Source organism: Phoxinus phoxinus (genome assembly GCF_949152265.1).
Source record: "Phoxinus phoxinus genome assembly, chromosome: 6".
NCBI classification, from domain to species: domain Eukaryota; kingdom Metazoa; phylum Chordata; class Actinopteri; order Cypriniformes; family Leuciscidae; genus Phoxinus; species Phoxinus phoxinus.
The window spans coordinates 39,544,815-39,565,220 of record NC_136881.1 but is presented as its reverse complement, the minus strand read 5'-3'; the positions used below and the strand labels follow the sequence as shown (position 1 = coordinate 39,565,220).

The 20,406-nt window shown below is 42.0% G+C and overlaps 2 protein-coding genes across 3 annotated transcripts in view; both read left to right on the top strand.

Annotated features, from left to right (window-relative positions):
- Positions 1 to 622, top strand: part of cc2d1a (coiled-coil and C2 domain containing 1A) — a 20,959-nt gene extending 20,337 nt beyond the window's left edge. The window contains exon 29 of the mRNA XM_079616434.1: positions 1 to 622. This exon is cut by the window's left edge and continues 1,652 nt beyond it. The gene's annotated coding sequence lies outside the window, so the exon portion shown is untranslated.
- Positions 623 to 2,551: 1,929 nt separating this feature from the next.
- Positions 2,552 to 17,045, top strand: mri1 (methylthioribose-1-phosphate isomerase 1). 2 transcript variants are annotated; one of them, XM_079616311.1, is made up of 7 exons: positions 2,552 to 2,935; positions 7,343 to 7,566; positions 8,931 to 9,100; positions 12,566 to 12,742; positions 13,294 to 13,518; positions 16,359 to 16,488; positions 16,858 to 17,045. In XM_079616311.1, exons 1-7 carry the CDS (start codon positions 2,804 to 2,806, stop codon positions 16,916 to 16,918), a joined length of 1,119 nt encoding a protein of 372 aa, XP_079472437.1. In that variant the 5' UTR covers positions 2,552 to 2,803; the 3' UTR covers positions 16,919 to 17,045. The 2 variants fall into 2 exon arrangements, with proteins under 2 accessions (XP_079472437.1, XP_079472438.1); XM_079616312.1 differs by lacking the exon at positions 16,858 to 17,045 and having other exon boundaries at positions 2,589 to 2,935; positions 16,359 to 16,626.
- The last annotated feature ends 3,361 nt before the right edge of the window (positions 17,046 to 20,406 follow it).

The following is a 20,406-nucleotide window of genomic DNA, read 5'->3' as shown; positions in this document are numbered from 1 at the left end:
CGCACCCCCGCTGCAGAACAGACGTGAGAGGAAATCAAACGGGGTGTGTGTGTGTATAAAGAGATTTCGTATCTGGGTGATAATGAAGGAAATGTGATGTTGAGGTTGTGTGTGTGTTGATTCAGCGTGTTTTAGGGAAGCTGTCGCCTCTTTTTCTTCACTTGTCGACTTCAGAGTCAAAAGGGCATCAACTTTAACCCCTGAACGCCACAATCTGACCCCGTGTTGTGTGTGTGTGTGTGTGTGTGTGTGTGTAGAGCAGAAACACGTCTCTAGATCTCAGTAGGTTCTGTGTGATTCAGTCAGTCATATCAACTCTTGTATGGGGGTGTTTGTTTCTTTCGTTGTTTTTCATTTAAGAGCCAGACATAAATCTGCCTCGTCTCCATGAAAACCTCATTATTTTCGGATGGTGTCTGAACCCCATTAGCCTGCCTTCGTCTTCATCATCCTCACTCACTCCAGTACAGATGAGGTTTATTACCCGCGTATTGAAGGCAATCACTGCTAATGTATGTATTTGTGTATGTAGTACTGACGTTCTGATGATGGGTCTATTTTTTAAAAGCTGCATTAATTTGTTAATGTGTCTAATGGCTAATAATTAAAAAGAAAAGTTGAGCTAAAGGTGGAAATGCTGTCATCATTTAAGGCTCGTTCACTGCATGTACGATGACGATGATGATAATAGCGCTAATTCTGTGAGAAAAGGGAAGCCGCGCGGGAATCATCAACAGCCAATCAGAATCCACCCTGCTTTAACGAACTCGAGCATTTAAAGCGACAGGCGACGAAACAACGATATCATCCTCGGTTGGTGTGTATGCTAGTTATAGTAAGTTATCGTTATCTTTATACTTATCGTTCTTGGGGTAAACTGGACTTTACTCACACTTTTTGTTCTAAACTCGTATGACTAAAGTAGGAGATGTTTTGCAGAATGTCCTGGCTGCTTCGTACAGTGAAAGCCAATGGGGGACTGGCCTGGGACTTCATTCTCGAAACAATTAAAAAAAACTACTTAAAGGTAGGTTATAAATGTACTCCAATAGCTTGTCCATACTTGACATGAGGCATCTGCAGGGAGCAGCAAGGGAACCAATCATAGAACGGGGAAGGAGCAGCAAGGGAACCAATCACAGAACGGGGAAGGAGCAGCAAGGGAACCAATCATAGAACGGGGAAGGAGCAGCAAGGGAACCAATCACAGAACGGGGAGGGAGCAGCAAGACGATGACGACATCTATGCGACACAACTAAGCAGTTTGTTTATATCTATATATACCTTCGACCCTCGTGTTTATCTTGCTCAAACGGCAATAGTCGCTGAACATCATTTTTTACACAAAAATATCTTACCCATCGTCTTCTTCCTTGTCTAATTTCTGTCGCTCTACATATGTCATCTGGTATAATGGAAACGATTGGCTATGAGCGTACAGGCGCTTTTGATAGACATTCTTAGCACCCAATAAACGGCGCCGGGCATTCGTAAACCACGCCTCAAATACGAGAAAATTAACATGTGGTTCCCAGACCCAGGTCTCAACAAGAATTAGGTCTGCCGTTAGCCAGGCTAGCGTCTTGGACAAATATGTTCAATTTTTAAAAAAAAAATGCATCTGGAGAACTTGTTTTTTCCAACTGCCCACGTATTTTTTTAGCGCCATAATAACCGTTTAAGAACGATACAGTATATTAGCTTAAACAACAGCAAATAACCATAACATTCTATTTTTGTGTCTGCCGCTTTAAATGCTCGAGCTCTTGAAACTCAATGTTTTTATCATTAGCATTTAACAATATCGTTCCTCTGTGTCGTTATCGTTATAGCAGTGGTGTACTTTTATTTTCTCATAGAATTAGAATGATTGATTAGTAAATCTTTACAGTTATTATACAGTTATTACTTGTTTATTTTTTGGGGCGCAACTAGTCCCTATTCACTTTAACTAAAAAGATCTGTACGTGTGTGAACATCTCGTTTTAATGTTACAACGAAGACACATCGTCTGCAGAGACATGAAGGTGAGTAAATTATTACCAAAACAATGTTTTAAGAACCATTCCTTTACAAGAAAAGACGGATGCTAAAGGTTGAGCTGACTCACAATGAATGTACTCTTATACAGCAACTCTCCCTCTTCTCAACATGGACTGTGTTCCGGGGGCGGGGCTTATGTAAATTTTAGGGTTGGTGATGTCACTAACCCCGGAGGAATGTCGTTTGTTGATAGTCCTTTTCTTTAAAAGCAAATATCTTCCTTTGCTTTGAACTTTGAGCGTTTCAACTTTGAAGATGTTGTTTATGCTCAAACAGCAACATTACACACCAACTAAAGTTAGAAAAGTGAAATCATGATCAACCACCCCTTTAAAAGCCCTCTGAGGTGAATAACGTCATCATGACGTGTTAAAATATCAAACTCGCGGAACAACAGTGCATTTTAATCGATATTTACATTTAACATTGTTGCCTTGTGGTATAGTTATATGAACAAGGCTTCAGCTGAATGTCAAATGCACCACACGGGAGCGCGCAGTCTCTGCTGGAGGATGATTGACATATGTGGGCGGGGCCAGATGGGCGGGGCTTCCTACCGGAGAGAACACGCGGTTCCGTGAGCCGTGCGCTTTTTTCCCCCAGTCCGGGCAGGCCTTTAAACTACGCCCACACCTCGCTCGCGATTCACCCCGCTTTCAACACACCCCGAGTCCACAGCACACGAGACGGACCGACGGAACCCGTCACACATCGGCGACAGCGCTCCCGGAATCCCTTCATCCGCATCTCATACGGGTCATGACGCTGGAAGCGATCCGGTACCGGTCCGGGTCTCTGCAGATCCTCAACCAGCTGCTGCTGCCGCACGAGACCGTGTTCGACGAGATCCGTTCGGTGCGGGACGGATATGAGGCCATCAAGAGCATGAAGGTACGGAAGGCCCGATCCACGGATCCTCTGCCCGGTTCCGTTCACACACATCCGAACATCTCAAAGCCGGGCTGAGGTTCCTTTGTGTCGGATCAGAGCACGGGGTCGCGCTTTGTTCGTGCGTGTGCATGTGTGATCTGCATAACCTGCGCTTGATGTAAAGTCCCTGCAAGCCTGGTGAATATATTCACACCATACGATATTAAAGGATTGAGTCGCAGTTAATAATGTCATTAATGGAATCCCAGTTGGCCTCTCGGATCTATTGGAATGAATCCTGCACATCATTCGAAGTGTGAAGAACGCTTGTGCGCATCAGGACGCGTTCTTGCGTTCAGTCTGCGCTGTTTTGTGAATAATGCAGGCGTGCGTCTTATTTTGTTTTCCGCCATAATTTGTTTATGTTTGAAAACGATTGAAAATAAATAATTCCTAAAATGAAAATCAATCGGGAACTTAGAACGTTAGCGAACGTTCTGTTCACGCAGAAGATCGTGCTCTTGTGTTTTGTTTTTGTTCTAATTGTTTGTTTGTTTGTTTGGTAGACGGATTGTTCATAATTTTTGTTTTCACCTTTTTAAAGTGTTCAGTTAAAAAAAAAAACGTCCCTTGCGTTCTGTTCTTGCACTATTTTGCTAATTAAGTTGGATGCATCAGATGCTGTGTTTTTACGGTGGCATGTGAAGTTTAAAGGGTTAATTCTCCCAAAAATGTAAATTCTGTCATCATTTACTCGCCCTCATGTCCAAACCAGTAAGACTTTCATTCATCTTCAAAACACAAATGAAGATATTTTCAATAAAACCTGAGCGCTTTCTTCCCCTCCGTTGACAGCTACGCAACTACCACTTTTGACGCTTCAAAAAGTTAATAAAGAGATTGTAAAACTAATCCGTATGAATCGAGCTTTATATGATGATCAGATTTAATTTGGGCTTTTATTTACATATCCCTTTCAACCCTGTTCCGCACTTTTTGGACACAAGTACCTGTCCCGCCGAACCGCCCCTCATTGTTTGCGACGTCATAAAGGTGTTGTTGCTCGGATGTTCTTCCTCACGCCGCTCCAGTCTTGATTAATGCAGTGCATAATTAATGTGTTGGGGTGCTGGTTTTCCGGCAGCCACGTCTGCGCCTCATTAATAGTCGTTACTGCAAATATCTCGCATGAATTATTGATCAATCAGGGGTTGAGGGGTTTGGTCGTGTGCCAGGCGCTGTCACTGTCATGAGAGCTTCACTAATGGACAGGAAGTGACAAATCAACTGACGGTCACCAGACTCTCCATTCATCTTCTCTGATGGTTCACCAAGAGTGTGTGGTACAAAGACATGTAGTGTGTTTTCAGTTAAAGGATTAGTTCACTTCAGAATGATAGTTTGCTCAGCCCCACGTCATCCAAGATGTCCATGTCTTTCTTTCTTCAGTTGAAAAGAAATTAAGGTTTTTGAGGAAGACATTCCAGGATTTTTCTCCATATAGTGGACGTCAATGGGGTCCAACGAACGGTTTAAAGGCCCAAATGTGAGTTTCAGTGCAGCTTCAAAGTCTCGACACGATCCCAGCCGAGGAATTAGTTATCTAGACAAACCATCAGCCATTAAAAAAAAAAAAATTATATACTTTTTAACCACACACGCTTGTCTTCTGCTAGCTGCGATGAACCACACATTACGTAATCACGTTGAAAGGTCACGCGTGATGTAGGCGGAAGAACCAACCTAGTGTTTACAAAGTGAACATGCAAAGACTAAAGGCCATTGCACACTGAGTCCGAAATTTTCGTATGTGTTTTTCGTATTCGTGATTCGGTGGCTCTGAATTGTCAAAGCACCATTCAACCACCATTCAAACTGCTTGTTACGGATGCAAAAAACGCAGAAAATCGAACCGATTTCGTTTTTTTTTATGATGGACGAAAGTTTCGGAGGCAGTGTGCAAGCGTGATTGACATAACGTGAGGTCGTATTTCTTTTTTAACGTGCGAAAATTTCGGATGCGAATTTCGGACTCAGTGTGCAATGGCCATGTTTACACGGAAACGATCTGAAGAGAAAACGCAAATGTGGTGTTGCGTTATCACTTTTTATTCTGCGTTTAGACGAGCATTATGAGGGGGAAATGCGTGCATATGGTGACGCAAAAGTGTGTGAGATTAGATGTAGTGTGCACTCCAGGCGGCTAGGTGGCGATGTGGAGCACTGAAAGTGAAAGAGACGCTGACACAGTTGTTCATGTTTAATACGGTAAAGCTGCTGCTTTAACCCTCGGCGCTCTTCGCGTGTCACTCAGAATTTTTTTTTTTTTTTGTCAATGAAATGAATGCTATATTTTAGTTTGATAATGTTTTGTTATTTTCCTGTACTGGTGCATGCCTGTGACGTAAGCGCGTACACGACGCCTTCACTGTCTAGCAGACTTTTGCGTTTTTACCGTTTTTACCCTTTAGACGGGAACGGGTGGAGCGTTTTTAAGATTTCCACTCTGGAGGGTGGTTTCACTTTTTTGCGTTTTTTAAGCCCCAAAAACGCCGTCGCCGTGTAAACGAAAGGCACATCCGATAAAATATGTTTACGTTTTTTACCCGCGAGCGTTCTCGTGTAAACAGGACCTACGTCAAGCGCCATTTACTAAAAAAATAAAAGGTAAAACAACAATGTCGCACAATTTTGAACATTTTCCGCATGCGTCAGGTTACCGCCTGACTTTTCCAACGTGGTTGCGTGAAGTCGTGGACGTCCAAGATGAGCATTTGTGGTTAAAATGTATATAAATGTTTAGTTTATTTAGAAACGAGCGATCGTTTCACTGGATAAGACTCTTATTCCTCGGCTGGGATCGTGTCGAGACTTTGAAGCTGCACTGAAACTCACATTTGGGCCTTTAAACCGTTCGTTGGACCCCATTGATGTCCACTATATGGAGAAGAATCCTGGAATGTCTTCCTCAAAAACCTTTATTTCTTTTCAACTGAAGAAAGAAAGACATGGACATCTTGGATGACGTGGGGCTGAGTACATTATCATTCAGAAGTGAACTAATCCTTTAAGAATAGTGATGTCATACTGTTATTAAACCACGATGACATCACAGTCATGTAATCCGCTCTTTGAACTGCCGTAAATGGAATGACCACTTTTAGAATGATGTCATAATCCTCTATTGTTATCATACTGATGTCATCATTCCTTTAGAACTTCTGCCACTTTGATAAAAATAGAGGATTATGACATCATACCGCACACACACGATGTCGTTTCTGCTGGAGTTGTTTAATGACCTCTGAACTGTGACTGCTATGCATGACTCTTTAAAAGAAAATGACGTTTTTCTTGAAAAATGTGTCCAGAAAAACTCAAAACAGTGAAACTTACTCATCTCACACATCAGTGTTAATTAATCAATGGGGCTTTCCACTGTAATAATGTAGGTTTCCATTCCAGTGAGCTGATTTTAGACTCGAATGGAAGCGTTAAAATCATGAAAATCAATTTAAATGGATGATCTGTGAGAGCAGAATGCGTGAAGGAATAAACCTCCTCTTAAAGGGACAGTACACCCAAAAAATTTAACTTCTGTCATCTACTCACTCTCATGTTGTGACAAACCTGTACGAGTTTCTTACTTCTGTTGAACACAAAAGATGATAGTTTGAAGAATGTTGGTTAGCAGAGAGTTGATTTTTTTTTTCTACAAATATTAAAAATAATCTAACTCTAAATTGCAATGCTAAAAAAGCACATAAAATATTTTTTAAATTATTTAATTGATTTTAAAACAATTTCTTTCATTTATAAAATTATAATAAAAAAACATTGCCATCACAAGAATAAAATACATTTTACAACATATTCAAAATATATTGTATATTGAAAACAGTTATTTTAAATTGTAATACACCACAGTTTTTTTACTGTATTTATAATATAATTAACTGTTGTTTTTAAAGTCCCCCTGTAATTTTAATAATCAGTTAGCGTATTTTAGACGTGAATGGAAGCGTTAAAATCACGAAAATCAATTTGAATAGATGATCTGCGAGAGCCGAATGCGTGGAGGAATAAACCTCCTCTTAAAGGGACAGTACACCTAAAAAATATTGTCATTTATTCACCCTCATGTTGTAACAAACCTGAGTTTCTTACTTCTGTTGAACACAAAAGATGATATTTTGAAGAATGTTGGTTAGCAGACTGTTGACTTTCATAATATTTTTTTTTTCTACAATGGAAGTCAATGGTTACCAACATTCTTAATGTCCTGTGTTCAACAGAAGAAAGAAACTCATACAGGTTTGGAACAACATGAGGGAGAGTAAATGATTTTTGGGAGAACTAACCCTTCAATGAGAAGCATTGTAGAGCGTTTGGCCCTGACTCTCTGGCGTGTGACCTTTGACCCTGCAGGTGCGCGGCGCTCCCGCCATTGCCATCGTGGGGTGCCTGAGCCTGGCGGTGGAGCTGCGGGGGGGCGCCGGGGCCGACGACCTCGTGTCCTTCATCAGGGAGTCTCTGTGTCACCTGACCTCCGCCCGCCCCACGGCGGTCAACATGGGCCGAGCCGCGCGCGAGCTCATGGAGTTCACCGAGAACGAGAGCATGGAGAAAAACACAGAGCAGCTGAGAGACAGGTGACACTGAGCATTTCAATCTCTCAATGAGAATCAGGGATTTGCTGGAGGCACGTTTGGTAGCAAGATACTCCAGAGCAGAATCATACACTCGGCTTTTCTTCTTGAGTTATGTCTGACGAAGCTTGTTTCCGCCACAGAATAAAAAATAAAAAGGTAATTGCGATTGTTTTTTTTTCAGATTTGGACTTTATAAGCTTGCATTGCGAGTTTATATCTCACAATTCAGAGAAAAGTTAGAATTGTGAGATTAAATTTCACTTTTTATTTTGTGGCGGAATCGAGCATTTATATATGTCTGTGAAATCTGTCTTAAATTTGAATTGAAATTCTGAACACACATTATATGCGATTTCTGCTGTTTTTGACCAGAATATGTTCAGTGAGAAACTTAGGATTGTCAAAAATGTGGCTATTTGAGACTAGCTTGGTTATGAACTAAAACTGAGCAAAATAATGCTATTAGCTTTCAAAAATATTTTAGTTATTATTAATTTAATATTTTTAACTTCTTTGGAATATAAAAAAAAAAAAAAAAAATTGTATTAATAAATTATTATTAATATAAAAAATAATCAAACTCCTATCTAGAGTACTGCTAAAAAGCCACATAAAATCTAAATAATTTCTTTATTTAATTGATTTAAAAAACATTAATTTCAATTATAATATAATAAATAAATAAAACATTTCTATCACAGGAATAAAATACAACATTCAAAATATACTACAGGTGAAACTTGAAAAATTTGAATATCGTGCAAAAGTTCATTAATTTCAGTAATTCAACTTAAAAGGTGAAACTAATATATTTGAATATATATTAAGACATTTGATTGTTTTACAGCTTATGAAAATCCCAAATTCAAAATTAGAATATTGTGAAAAGGTTTTCATAAGCTGTGCGCCATAATCATCAACATTATAACAAATAAAGGCTTGAAATATCTCACTTTGCATGTAATGAGTCTATATAATATATTAGTTTCACCTTTTAAGCTGAATTACTGAAATAAATGAACTTTTGCACCATATTCAAATTTTTCCACTTTCACCCGTAGTATATTGAAAACTGTCGTCTTAAATTGTGATAAATCACAGTATTACTGTTTTTTTTTACTCTATTATTTATAATATAATTATCTGTTGTTTTTAACTGAAGAACATAATCAATAAATAGCGTTAAAGGAAATTATATTTGCTATTGTGTTCAAATTAACTTTTTATCCAACTTTCACCATCAGAGACCAATTAAATTGATAACCACAATTATATGTATGACCTTTAATCTCCAGCAAAGCATTATTAACCATAACAGACCGGCGTATTAATGTGTTTCTCTCTTGGCCACGCCCCTGCTGCAGCGTGATTGGCTGGATCGAGGAGATGTTGGAGCGAGACGTGAACGACAACAAAAAAATCGGCAACTACGGCGCCCAGCACATCCTGTCAGGAGTCCCGCGAGACTCGGTCACCATCCTCACACACTGCAACACCGGCAGCCTCGCCACAGCGGGATACGGCACAGCTCTCGGTGAGTCCGCGTGCGTGCGCGGTAAAGGTGGGAAAGCGGGATTTCAAAAAACGCTGTTGGACAATGTTGATGTTTGAAATCAACCCAAACAAACACACCCCTTCTTCATTGCTCCGCCTCCGAACCTCACACTCCAATCCTAACCGTCCTGCTCCGAGTCGGTCTCGAACGTTGATCCGTCTGCATGCTAAACCATGATGCTAAGCAGTCGTCAGCGCGATTCTAGCTAACTGGCCTCCGTTACGAACGCAATCCAAGAGCGGATCTGTTTATCATAGCAGAAGCACAACAGAATAATGCTTCACAAACAAAGCGCAGATGATGAACGAATGACAAGGAAGCACAAAAAATGAACGTACAGTACACAATAGTAATTACGAATAAGAGTTGGTTGGTAGTTAGCTTAAACTAACGATAGCGGTCTGTTTATTCTAAGCTCGCGCGCTGCGGTCTCAAAGTGTGTACAACATCATTGAACATGTTTTTGCTGTTCTTGTCGAGCAGATGTCCTCAGCGTGACGTGTTTTGAGTGAAGCTAGTGTAATGAGCTAACAATCTAACAGTGAGTTTAGCTGACGTAGTCAATATAGTGGAATTAATAAAAACAACACCTGGTCGTTTTCACCGCAACTTCAAAGAAGCAATGTTGTCGAAACCAAACGAGCGCTGGATGCCTTAGGACACGTTACAACTTCTCACTGTTTATTCAGAGGGTGTGAACGATTGTTTTCCATTTTCTTGACTTGTCAACTTCTCCACAATGTCGTCTACCATTTTAAATGCGCGAGCCCTTAAATTAAAATGGATTCTGATTGGCTGTCAGTGTTTCGTCGTTCAACAGCTGGAAAACAAAATCGTTCTGAAAGTAGTGATCCCAGCGATATTGTTTCTCTGCGCTGCTATCGTTATAGCTGTGGTGTGAACTCTGCTATTCTTTAATGTTGAGAGAGATTATTAAAACTAAATCTTAATCGTTATTTTTATCGTTGTCGTCCTTGGTGTGAACGTGCCTTAACTCACGTGTGGAGTGAATCAAAGCAACGTCCGTGTCTGTTTTTAGGCCTTCCCGTTTAGGTCTCTCCAGCGCTGGACAGCGTTTCTAATATTAAAGCTACAATATGTAATTTTTTTCACCGCTAGGGGTCGCTAACCTCTTTCAAGAACAAAGGCGTACGATGATGACGCAAAACTCCGGTGGAATTATGGAACTTGTCGTCAAGCCGATGGATCTAATAATGTTTATGGATGAGTGAATACATGTTTTTAACATGACTGTGGGATAAAGTAGGGCGCGATTGCTAATGAGAGACACGCGAGTCCCGCGGATATAAAGGAATAAGGACCCGCAAGTGCTGTATTAATACTCACACAGGTCAGTTTATTAGACGAATTAAACGTGAGTGTGGTGAAAGTTACAATGTGTGTTAGTTTGTCTGTATGAGACTAGCAGTAAACCAGGGATCACGTCAGTGACGGGCGACAAGTGACCAGGAATTCCGGGACGGCCAATTATTTAAAATTGGAATTTCTCTGAAATTAAAAATCTTTAGGAACTTTTGGGATATTGTAAGTACACAACTACAGGAAATATATCACACTGTGCGAGTGATTTTGGGATATTTTATTACAAAATTCGGTCCCACTTTATATTAACACTAGAAGTCCCAGAGAGCAGCCATTTGGCTTTTCTACCTATAAAACCCGCAGGACAGCCGATGGGCTGGAAGGCTTTAGGCTAATATCCTTAATCAGCTGTGAACAGTTGCTTTTGTTATGCAAACAATGTGGGGCCATGCTGAGCCACTTCAAGGAAACTTGTGTTTCACTTTGCCATCTTAGAGAGAAATCAACACACTTGTTTTTTTTTTTCTTTGTTGCTGAGATTTATTGATAAAAACAGTACAAAATAAAATAAAAAAGAAACCAACCATTTGTACACATATTTACAAATAATATTAAAAAGTGAGTGAGTACATTCCAGCAATCACTCACAATCCTGGCACTGCCATGGTATCTCCCGTCTGCATTTACCACATGTGTATCTGTAGCAGTGAACACATCGCACAGTGGCATGATTGTTCTTGCATTGGTGTTTGACCTGACACATGGCTCTTTTTCCAGGGCTAGGTGTGGAGGGTTGTGTCCGAAGCAATTGTTCTTTTCTTGCCTTCTTCGCACACATATGTACACCACAGAATTCTTGAGGGCACTGAAGTAGTAGGCTATGTGCAGTGAGATTTTATCCACCTCAGCACAAAAGGAATTACCTCTCATTTGAGAGCAAGCTGCATGCAATTAGATGTGCTAATTCATACCTGTTTACACCTGGGCAAGACCCTACATGCCAATGTGAGACATGGTCAATCAAGTTCTCTGCTTTTAGCAGCCCTCCCTCTCCCACACATACAAACATGCCACCAGCAACCATTCACACACACCCCCAACCCCCCTGCAGATTGCTCAGGTAATGACCACATTTACACATGAATTGATGCTAATGATAGCCAAAAGACTGGCCAGTTAGCATCCACTTGGCTAAAAGAGGGGTAAAAAATCTGGGTCTTCTAGTGTTAAGTGGCTTTAAGTACTATGTACTTACATTGCAATTAATCATTTGATACAATGTACTAATTGTGTACATACATGTTTTTACATTATACTTATATTTTTAAAATACCTGCATGTAATTACATCTGTAATTAATGTATGTAGTTACACTGTTGACCCTGCCCTTATACCTTAACCCACCCTTAAACTTACCCATACCACCACACCTGTCCCTAACCTTACCCGTATCACACCGCAATAGCAGCAAAAGTGTTTTACAATAAAACATGAACACAATAAGTACATTGTACTTATTTTTCGATGTAAGTACATAGTACTTAAAGCCACTTAATATAAAGTGGGACCCAAAATTCTTACATATTGTACCTTTAACATGGGCCCTAAAGCTCTTGCCCAGACATAACCCTTTATTTTCCAGTGATTTCTTCTGAGCTTTTCTCTTTTGTATTGTCTCATCATTATTATTTCTGCAGTCTTTCTTCAAATCTCCCTCTTGCTCGTTCTTACTCCTCCACCGTCATACTAATGCTGATTGGCTACGCGCGTTTGTTGTTCTTTGTTCATGTGTCGGTCGACTAAAGCTGCTTACACACCATGTCTGAAATTTTCGCATGTTAAAAAATAAATACAACAAATCACGTTTACACACTGCCTCCGAAACTTTCGTCCGTCATAAAATAATGTGTGTTTTTCCGATTTTTTTCTGCGTTTTTCGCATCCATAAGCATTCCGAGAGGCGTTTTGACGATTCAGAGCCACCAAATGACGAATATGAAAAGGTCGGTGTGCAAGGACCTTAATATCCAAACAGTGTTTTCCACATCCCGATTACCCCTTATTTAATCATGCGCTGGTGAAGCAATGCTGGAAATGAGTGTGTGTGTCTGATCCGTGCAGGAGTGGTGCGGTCGCTGCACACGCTGGGCCGCTTGAAGCGCTTGTACTGCACAGAGACGAGGCCCTACAACCAGGGCGCCCGACTGACGGCGTACGAGGCCGTCGCTGAGGGCTTCCCCGCCACCCTCATCACAGACAGCATGGCAGCGCTCGCCATGCGGGAGAAGGGCATCACAGGTGACTCTGAGTTTCGTTTCTGGATCAGGTCTGGCAGACGCTAAAGGGGCGGTGGATCATGATTTCACTTTTCTAGCTTTAGTTAGTGTGTAATGTTGCTATTTGATCATAAACAACATCTGCAAAGTTACAACGCTCAAAGTTCAAAGCAAAGGAAGATATTTTCTTTTACAGAAATCGCTTTTTAAGAACTACAACAAACGTCTGGGGAAAAAAGACGGATCATTAATATGTCGATTCTGTATATGATACTGTATACTACTAAATGTATCTGGTTAATACGAACAAAGTATAAAAAACAAAAACAAACACACACACATACAAACACAAGCTCTTGAAGCTCCGCCCTCTGTGCCGGGAGCAACAGCTCATTTGCATTTAAAGGGACACACACACAAACAATGCGTTTTTCACCCTCAAAAAGTGACAAATTTAACATGCTATATAAATATCTGTGGGGTATTTTGAGCTAAAACTTCACACACACACTCCGGGGAGATCTTGTGAAGAGGGCATTATAGGACCCCTGTAACGCTCTCGTGTGCACACAGCTGTCGTCGTTGGAGCGGACAGGGTTGTTGCGAACGGTGACACGGCGAATAAAGTGGGCACGTATCAGCTGGCCATCGCCGCCAAACACCACGGGGTGCCGTTTTACGTGGCGGCGCCGAGCACGTCCTGCGACCTGAGTCTGGAGAGCGGGCGAGACATCGTGATCGAGGAGCGTCCCGCTGTGGAGCTCACCAGCATCAATGGGGTTCCTGTAGCTGCACCTGGTGAGTGTGTGGAAGGAGAAATAAAAACTGTTTTTAACAAAAAAAAGTAAAAAGGCACAAATTTGACTCACTTTTCAATCCTCAGGTTGCCGACATTTACCATGATTTACTGTAGTAACTCTTAACTGAAACCATGGGAATGTGGTGTAAATGTATTCATATTGAATTTTATTATATTATTAATGTAGACATTCATTATAGGAGTAATGGAATATAATTAGTGTATTTCTTATCAAGCTTTTTGTGCATTAGTGTTATGCCTTACTACACATTGCAAACTCTAGTGTGTGTGTGGTAAATTTTCACCTGCCATTGTTTTTTTGCACGCATGTACAGTAAAAAGCTATTGTATTTTTGTTTTGTAAATGTTCAAAGCAGCAGGTTATTTTAGTGAAGAGGTCAAAGTCAGAAAAAGGTGTGTGTGTGAGAGAGAGAGAGAGAGAGAGAGAGAGAGAGAGAGACGTGTGTGTGTGTGTGTGTGAGAGAGAGAGAGAGAGAGAGACGTGTGTGTGAGAGAGAGAGAGAGAGAGATAGAGAGAGAGAGAGGTGTGTGTGTGTGTGTGAGAGAGAGAGAGAGAGAGAGAGAGAGACGTGTGTGTGTGTGTGAGAGAGAGAGAGAGATAGAGAGAGAGAGAGGTGTGTGTGTGTGAGAGAGAGAGAGAGAGAGAGAGAGAGAGACGTGTGTGTGTGTGTGAGAGAGAGAGAGACGTGTGTGTGAGAGAGAGAGAGAGAGAGAGAGAGAGAGAGGTGTGTGTGTGTGTGTGAGAGAGAGAGGTGTGTGTGTGTGAGAGAGAGGTGTGTGTGTGTGAGAGAGAGGTGTGTGTGTGTGAGAGAGAGGTGTGTGTGTGCGAGAGAGAGAGAGAGAGAGACGTGTGTGTGTGTGAGAGGGAGAGAGAGAGAGACGTGTGTGAGAGAGAGAGAGAGACGTGTGTGTGAGAGAGAGAGAGAGAGAGAGAGAGAGAGAGGTGTGTGTGTGTGTGTGTGTGTGAGAGAGAGAGGTGTGTGTGTGTGAGAGAGAGGTGTGTGTGTGTGTGTGAGAGAGAGGTGTGTGTGTGAGAGAGAGAGAGACGTGTGTGTGAGAGAGAGAGAGACGTGCGTGCGTGCGTGTGTGTGTGTGTGTGTGTGTGTGTGTGTGTGTGTGTGAGACACCGCAGGGCTTAAGTGAGATTTGAAACTGAGCGGAGCTGCTTTTAATTAAACGGTTGTGATACGAGAGCGAGGGAGGAATGATCCTACATACGTGTGAAGAGAGAGAGAGAGAGACGAGTCAGAAGCATCAGATTAATTAAAGCTGCAGCGTTTAATATCTGCCGGCGTCTCGGGGGGAGAGAGCGATTACTGCACAACTCTCATGAACTCCTGCCTGACGCACAGTGGACGAGACCAGGGGTTCGGGAGTGGGACGGGAGGGTTGCGCACCCCCATTTATTCATTAACTTGTTATCTGGAACTGTCTTATATTTGAAGAGAAACACAATGTTTCAATATGAGCTAGACTGCTGTCTGTAGAGTGAATTATAGAACTGTTACTACTAGACATCCAACAACAGACTAGTCGATTGGTCACCTAGCTTATTTTAAAGTGACCCTATTATGCCATTTTAAAGGCTCCTAATTTTGTTTTGAAGTCTCCTATAATAGTTACATGCAATCCAAGGTCAGTAAACCTTTAATTTCATTATATACATTGCACATCACCTCAATTCTCAAAGAGTCTGAAAACATTTTGTTCAAAGTTTCGGTCTCTCTAAACCCCTCCTTGACCAATCAGAGTAAAGTAGACCAATCAATCTGAGAAAGACCCGGAGCTGAAATTCAGATATGATAATTGACGTTTGGTTTCTGACACGCGCTGTAAGCGGTCGACCAATCGCAACAGACTGGGTCATCTGACCAATCAGAGCACAGTAGACCAATCACATCAGACTGGGTCATCTGACCAATCAGAGCAGACCAATCACAACAGACTGGGTCATCTGACCAATCAGAGCAGAGTAGACCAATCACATCAGACTGGGTCATCTGACCAATCAGAGCACAGTAGACCAATCACATCAGACTGGGTCTTCTGACCAATCAGAGCACAGTAGACCAATCACATCAGACTGGGTCATCTGACCAATCAGAGCACAGTAGACCAATCACATCAGACTGGGTCATCTGACCAATCAGAGCAGACCAATCACAACAGACTGGGTCATCTGACCAATCAGAGCAGAGTAGACCAATCACATCAGACTGGGCCATCTGACCAATCAGAGTAGACCAATCACATCAGACTGGGTCTTCTGACCAATCAGAGCAGAGTAGACCAATCACATCAGACTGGGCCATCTGACCAATCAGAGTAAACCAATCATAATAGACTGGGTCATCTGACCAATCAGAGTAGACCAATCACATCAGACTGGGTCATCTGACCAATCAGAGTAGACCAATCACATCAGACTGGGCCATCTGACCAATCAGAGTAGACCAATCACATCAGACTGGGTCATCTGACCAATCAGAGCACAGTAGACCAATCACATCAGACTGGGCCATCTGACCAATCAGAGCACAGTAGACCAATCACATCAGACTGGGCCATCTGACCAATCAGAGCACAATAGACCAATCACAACAGACTGGGTCATCTGAACAATCAGAGTAGACCAATCAATCCTAAATTCTGAAAAAAAGTTTTTTCTAACCTTAGATGCATGTAAACGTACTGTATGAGACTCCAAAACAAAATTAGGAGACTTTAAAATGGCATAACAGAAAAAAATTACAAAAACTTCTGTTTTCATTTTTAATATGCATCAGTGATGCTAAACCAGCGCTGTCTGTGGTTGCAGGGATCGACGTGTGGAACCCGGCGTTCGACGTCACCCCTCACCAGCTGATCACGGGCGGCATCATCACCGAGCTCGGCGTGTTCCTGCCGTCGGAGCTGCAGGCCGCTCTGACGGGGAGACTCACTGCGCTGTGAGACACACACCTCTCGCCTCTCTCTCTCTCCTAGTGTTTTCACCTCACTGTGGTGGAAGTGGCACCTTTAATTACACACACACACACATACGCATCGGCACCGAGGTGTTAACAAGGCACACGCACGTACCGTTCAATTCAACACTTACAAAGTGAAGTGGAAAAACACCATGTGACACACAATTGTGCAACCCAGGGATGCTTGTAAACACACACACACACACACACGCAAACACACACTTTCTCCTTCTCTCTGTGTACAGCTCATGTCACGCCATCTCATGTCTTTTGTCTACATCTTTGTGAAATCCTCATTCATCCGTTCCTTTTTTTCCCCACTCGTTTCTTCCCCTCTTTCTGGCTCAGCTCCAGTTTGTTGGTAACAGGAAGTGTTTCGCAGAGATGGCAAACAGTGGGCAGGCGTTGAGAACATTCAGAGTATTTCAAAATAAAAGTCTTAGGTTTAATACGGGTTGAACTGATGTCCTTTGAGGGTCCGGGTCATATTTCACCCCAAAATCAAGAAGGAAACGTAAACAAAGACTAATTTTCGGAGCATTAAGAGTTTATTTTAATGACAGTAATGCCGATTTTCCCTCCATATTCTCAGTACTGTAATACAAAAACATGTTCTGTTTATATTGTAAATCTATACTATACTTCACCCATCATCCCCCTCTGGTTTCACTGATAACTTATGGGTAGGGTTAGGTGTGGAGGTATGGGGTCAAATTTCAGACAGGAATATTCTTCCAGGAAATCATCTATCGAGGCTCATATTGGTTGAACCCGCTGACCAAACTGTAGTCGTCCGATGAAACCCATGTCCTGGCTCATGATAATGAGCTCCATTGCCGTAGTACAGGCCATGAGGCCTACTTCCAGTGGCTGCCGTGCTGCAGTAAAGTTGGGTGTTGTGAGGCAAAATTACAAATCTTGGGAGTAAAGTTTTACCAGATTTGTTGTTCGTATATGTGTGCCTGTAAAAACTCAACTCAATAGCAGGAAGGATGGAGGAACTGACCCAACCGGCGTTGGCCAGATTGAGGAACCAGACGTGCAGTTCCCTTTCTTCCTTCCTTGCCCATCTGAATACGATGCCATATAACACTGTAATGTGCAAGCCTGCTATGCCAGGCTTTTCTAGAGCATTGTATCAATAAAATACTTTTGTTTTAGGTTCTTTGCGCCACACAACACACTGAAGAAAATCTTGCCTTCAATATTCAGAAGGTGTATTTAGCGAAACTGTTCGATGGTGTCTTTTGGGATCAGCACTCCCCCTGCTCTTCACCAGGCTTTGGGAATCATTTGCCTTTCCCATGCTAACCTCATGTTTCTCCAAAGAAATTTCATAACATCCAGGGCATATACTGATGCCGATCTTGCCTTCTTTTGCCGATCTGATCTTGTTTAGCATGTTCTCCCCATGTCCAGGTGGGTTTTCTCCTCTGGTCTCCGGTTTCCCCAACAATTAAGGCCGTTTTTAGCCAGCTGAAAACGCTAGGCGCTCTGCTGAAAACGGCGAGCTGTGGGCGCTTGAGAGCATTTTGGCAGCGCAGCATTTTTTTCAGTTGAGACGCTTTGCTTGTTATGATACAGAATATCCCCGAAAGTGTTACTAGTGTCTCATTTCACACATATTTTGTTTCTGTGGCTGGGTAAGAAGTGACAGTGATGAGCAAGTTGAACATTCTTCAACTCTCGGCGACCGGTAAAAAATGGCGAGCACTTCAGCAAAAAAAAAAAAAAAAAGCTCAGCCGCGTGAAAAGCCACCAGCCTAAGGCCGTGTCCACCAAAGCGTTTTTTCACACGGCCTTAGGCTGGCGGCTTTTCACGCGGCTGGCGTGTTTTTTCAATTGTTTTCAATGGGAGCGTCGCGTTTTTAGAGGCACTGAGCGAGTAGTTAACGCTCAAGCGCTGAGTGCTCGGCATTTTTTACAGGTCGCCGAGAGTTGAAGAATGTTCAACTTGCTCATCACTGTCACTTTTTTCCCAACCGTCCAATCACAGTGGAGGAGGGGCGGGACTAATACCACACCGACCAATGGATATTCTGTATCATAGCAACGAAGTGTCTTAACTGAAGAAAAAAACTGTGCTGCCAAAACGCTCTCAAGCGCACATAGCTCGGCGTTTTCAGCTGACTAAAAACGCTTTTTTTTTTTTTTGGCCTAAATGTCCAAAGACATGCAGGTTGGACATGCCAAATTGTCCGAAGGTGTGAATGTGTGTGAGTCCCAAGGAGGGTTGGGGAAAGACCCATCAACATACCCAAAAAAACATTGCCAAGAAAATTCATGGAGAGTCTCTTTCATGGCGAGAGATGGCAATAAAATCACCAAATGGTTAATGAGGGAGAGATGTTGTGGGTTGCGATTGGAGGGATGTCAGTAAGGGTGGTATTGGCGTATCTCCTAACTCATCCGTGGTTCTACGATGCGTCTCAACCTCTTCCTTAGACGCTTTCAGAGATCCACTTTTTTTATTTGTAAGGATGTTCTTTACAAATTTAAATGGATGTTTGTAAAAGTTTGTTTTTGTGTTTTCCCTTTTGCGTCGATCTCTTTCGATACAAACTATATCTGACCGACCCCAAATCTTACTTGTATGAATTTGAGATTTTATTTTTGCATTACAATAATGAGAATTTTGGTGGGAAAATGTATTTAATTGTCATCTTCATGATCCTATAAAGTCTTGGCACAGCTTTATGCTGATTATAATACCACACGTTTTCTTTTGATTTTGAGCTGAAGTGTTTCCACGAGACTTCCAGGTCCAACTGTTTATTAGTTATAATGATAGACGTGTACACATGTAAGCCCAGTTTAGATGAGGGCTGTACTTTAATGTACATATGTACGATTTATCAGCATAATGCCAATCTGAGCGCCGGTCCTTTTACAGGGAATGCCAATTGAATCACGTGTTACTGAATCAAAATGTTATATTAACATTTCGAGAGATTTGAATCCTGCAGTCGAACAAATAAAACACACACAGAGATTATGAACATTCGTGCACAGACGATTTTTAACGGTGCGTTTCACAAGTAAATACAGTGTGTATTTATTTAATGTATTTAATATGGTCGATCTACCATAAACGTACAATTACCGGTCAATGATTTCAAGGTTTCAGGTTCATCTCGAGCTCTTTGGACCGTGTGTGTGACATTCCTATGGCGGAAAAATAAATATTTTCACTCATAATCAAGCTCATGTCACAGATGCTCGAGTTAAACCTGTGGTATTCCTTCAAATGTGTCATTTAGATTAGATAGATGTGTGTGATCAGGGTGTGGGGGGACGGTGCTATGGAGCTAGACTAGACGATACCTCAGAAGAGATCCCGAACTCCTCTAGTACTTCCACTTTGTTTTTTTATCGTAGTTCTGTGTCGTATTTATTCACACACACATACACACGCGCGCAGCTGATCTTGGGTCAGAATTCGGCACGGGCCGCTGTGTGTTTTGGGTTTAGATCTGATCCGGGATCAGCACCGCGAGTCGTCAGGGCTTCTGCTCCGTGTTACCGAATGTAACGAGGCCTAAAATCCTCACTGCCTTACGAGACCAGCAAAAACACCCCGCCCACTGATGTCCGATTGGCTGAATGAGACGGAGCCACGCCCACTTCTCAGAGCGCAACCCGGTCATGTAAATCTAGCAAAAGATTTAAAGGGATAGTTCACTTTGAAATTAAATGTTGGTATGTTTTAGCTTATCTGAAGTGCATCCAAGATGTATGTCTGTCTCCGCTGTAGTTTAAATTTTGATATTTTTAGGTCAAACCGTTCTTGTCTGTCAGTCATATAATGCAGGTATATAGGCACTGTCTCCAAAAGCATGCAGAGAAAAGTCCAAATGAAAAAATTCCCCATCGTAAGTGCACATTGATGGCCTAAGA